At 48.1% G+C, this 1,951-nt stretch overlaps 1 protein-coding gene across 1 annotated transcript in view; it reads left to right on the plus strand.

Annotated features, from left to right (window-relative positions):
- Positions 1–342: 342 nt before the first annotated feature.
- LOC107293592 (AP-2 complex subunit alpha-1-like) overlaps positions 343–1,951 on the plus strand; it is a 126,498-nt gene continuing 124,889 nt past the window's right edge. Inside the window, exon 1 of the mRNA XM_029285427.1 lies at positions 343–421. Within this exon, the coding sequence (XP_029141260.1) occupies positions 355–421 (67 nt within the window). The 5' untranslated portion in view covers positions 343–354. The remainder of the gene's footprint in view (positions 422–1,951) is intronic.

The raw sequence follows: 1,951 nt of genomic DNA on the forward strand, positions 1-1,951 counted from the left end.
CCGAAGGGGAACGGGGGAAGCAGGCTTAGGCGGGCCTCTTGTTAATCTATGCCCAATGGAAAATGTAGAGCTGTAGAGGGCACTTATTTGACATTAAGGTTCACCGGATCCAATACGGAGAAGAGCAGGCGGGATTTAAATCTATTGACCAGTCTCTTAGAAGGCTATCTTATTTCAGTCAATAGAAAGCACCGTGGGTTTGAAAGCGTCAGCTCTACCCAATAGGGCGTGAAAACGTTTTGTGACGGACGGAACGAGGGTCCAATCGGATACGTTTGGGTCAGTTCTGTGCAGCTGGGCCAGGTTCGGGTGCGGAACTGAGCATCGCCGTGGTCCCGATCCACTACTGTGACCATGCCGGCCGTTTCCAAGGGAGACGGGATGCGGGGCCTGGCAGTATTTATCTCTGATATCCGAAACTGTAAGTGATTGTGGCTATGGGAAAGACCGGCGGGCAGAGGAGGATCCTTCAGAAGTGAGGGAATCTTGTATACGCGGGGGGGGGGGGGGCACAGTGGAGGATTGGACCGTGGGGAGGATTCGGCAGGGTTCCTAAAGGGGAGGGTGAAAGTGGCCCGTGATTGTGCACGGCGGCGGGGTAGTGTGTGTGTATGTGGTGAGTGGAGTGGGGGGGGGCTAGTCAGCTGAAGGCAAAAGACTTGAACCTTGAGGAGAGGCGCCTGCAGCCCGTTTGTCTGCTAAGTGAGGCTTCGGGAAATGGAAAATGTAAAGCAGGCAGGCTGGGAGGAGACGACCTATACTGTCAGGGTAATGGGCGAGGCTGCCAGTCACCAAAAATGCCCACCGTTTGGGTAGGCAGAGGCCTGCAAGTAATTGGAGGTGGATACAAGTTGGGTGAAGATGGCACAGGCAGTGGGGAAGTTGGTTAATTGGAGGCGTTCCCACATGAACGTGGAGATCATTCAGCTTGGGATTTGTGTCTGCCTATGCCTATTTTGCTTAATACGGAAAGTTTTACTATTTAACTAAAGGGGGGGGGGGGGGAGAGAAGCGAAAAGTTGTTTAGGGAGGTGGAAATTGGTGATCTTGGCCACTGTAGAGAAACCGGAGTGATGGATGATAAGAAAGGGGTTTTGAGGTTTCCTTAGGGGTGAGATTCCATTCCCCCTCCTTCCTTATGTCCCCAAATATATAACATCCAAAGATATTGCAGCTGACCTGGAGGTAGACAGTTGTCACATGCTAACTGCCATAAGTTAGGGTAGGCTTTTGCAAATCAAGTGTGTGAAGGCTTAAAAAAGGGCTCTTGGACCTTTGCAGAAGGCCTTAAGTGTAGGCTTACTATATTTGGCTACAAAACTGTTAGAAGTAAGTCTTCATCCTGGTTCATCCAAGCCGGGAATAAATAAGCAAACATGGCGACTGCTTTGGGAAGAAGGTTACAGTTTATTGCAGAAGACATATAAGCAGCAGAGGAGAAGAAAAGAGAGAAAAAGCACATGGGTAGAAGGCCTTTTTATACCCCCTCCCAGCCCTGCTTGGAGTAGTTTCCTGTTCCTGTGGCATGAACTTTGAGGCTATTTCTGAGTGTTTTTCTAGGCCTTGATATCTGTGGTTTAATCCCATTATCATATCCTGCTTCCCAGGTGATGGAGCTAATGACTCTTAAGAGCTTCTTTTGTCTTGAGATCCCTGGCTCCAAACTTCCTGATGGTTCCACATCTGCATATGTATAAGACTAGCTACTGCCCTGGGCAAAGAGATGAGGCCAGGTTTGGTTTCTGCTTTTCAAAAAAATGCTTTTCAAAATCCTTTTGGTGAACAATATTTTTCCTGCCTTTTTAATATTTCCTTCTCTGGGTTAACTTCCCACAATATCCCCGCTTTGTGCCTTAAGTGTGTGTATGTATAACACACTTATTTGGCACAACATTAAAATTGATCTGGTCAGGGAAACTTGGTAGGCAAGCTGTTAAACTGTTAAGCCAAA

Source organism: Protobothrops mucrosquamatus, unplaced genomic scaffold, assembly GCF_001527695.2.
Source record: "Protobothrops mucrosquamatus isolate PMUCROS unplaced genomic scaffold, P.Mucros_1.0 scaffold1663, whole genome shotgun sequence".
Classification (NCBI taxonomy): Eukaryota; Metazoa; Chordata; class Lepidosauria; order Squamata; family Viperidae; genus Protobothrops; species Protobothrops mucrosquamatus.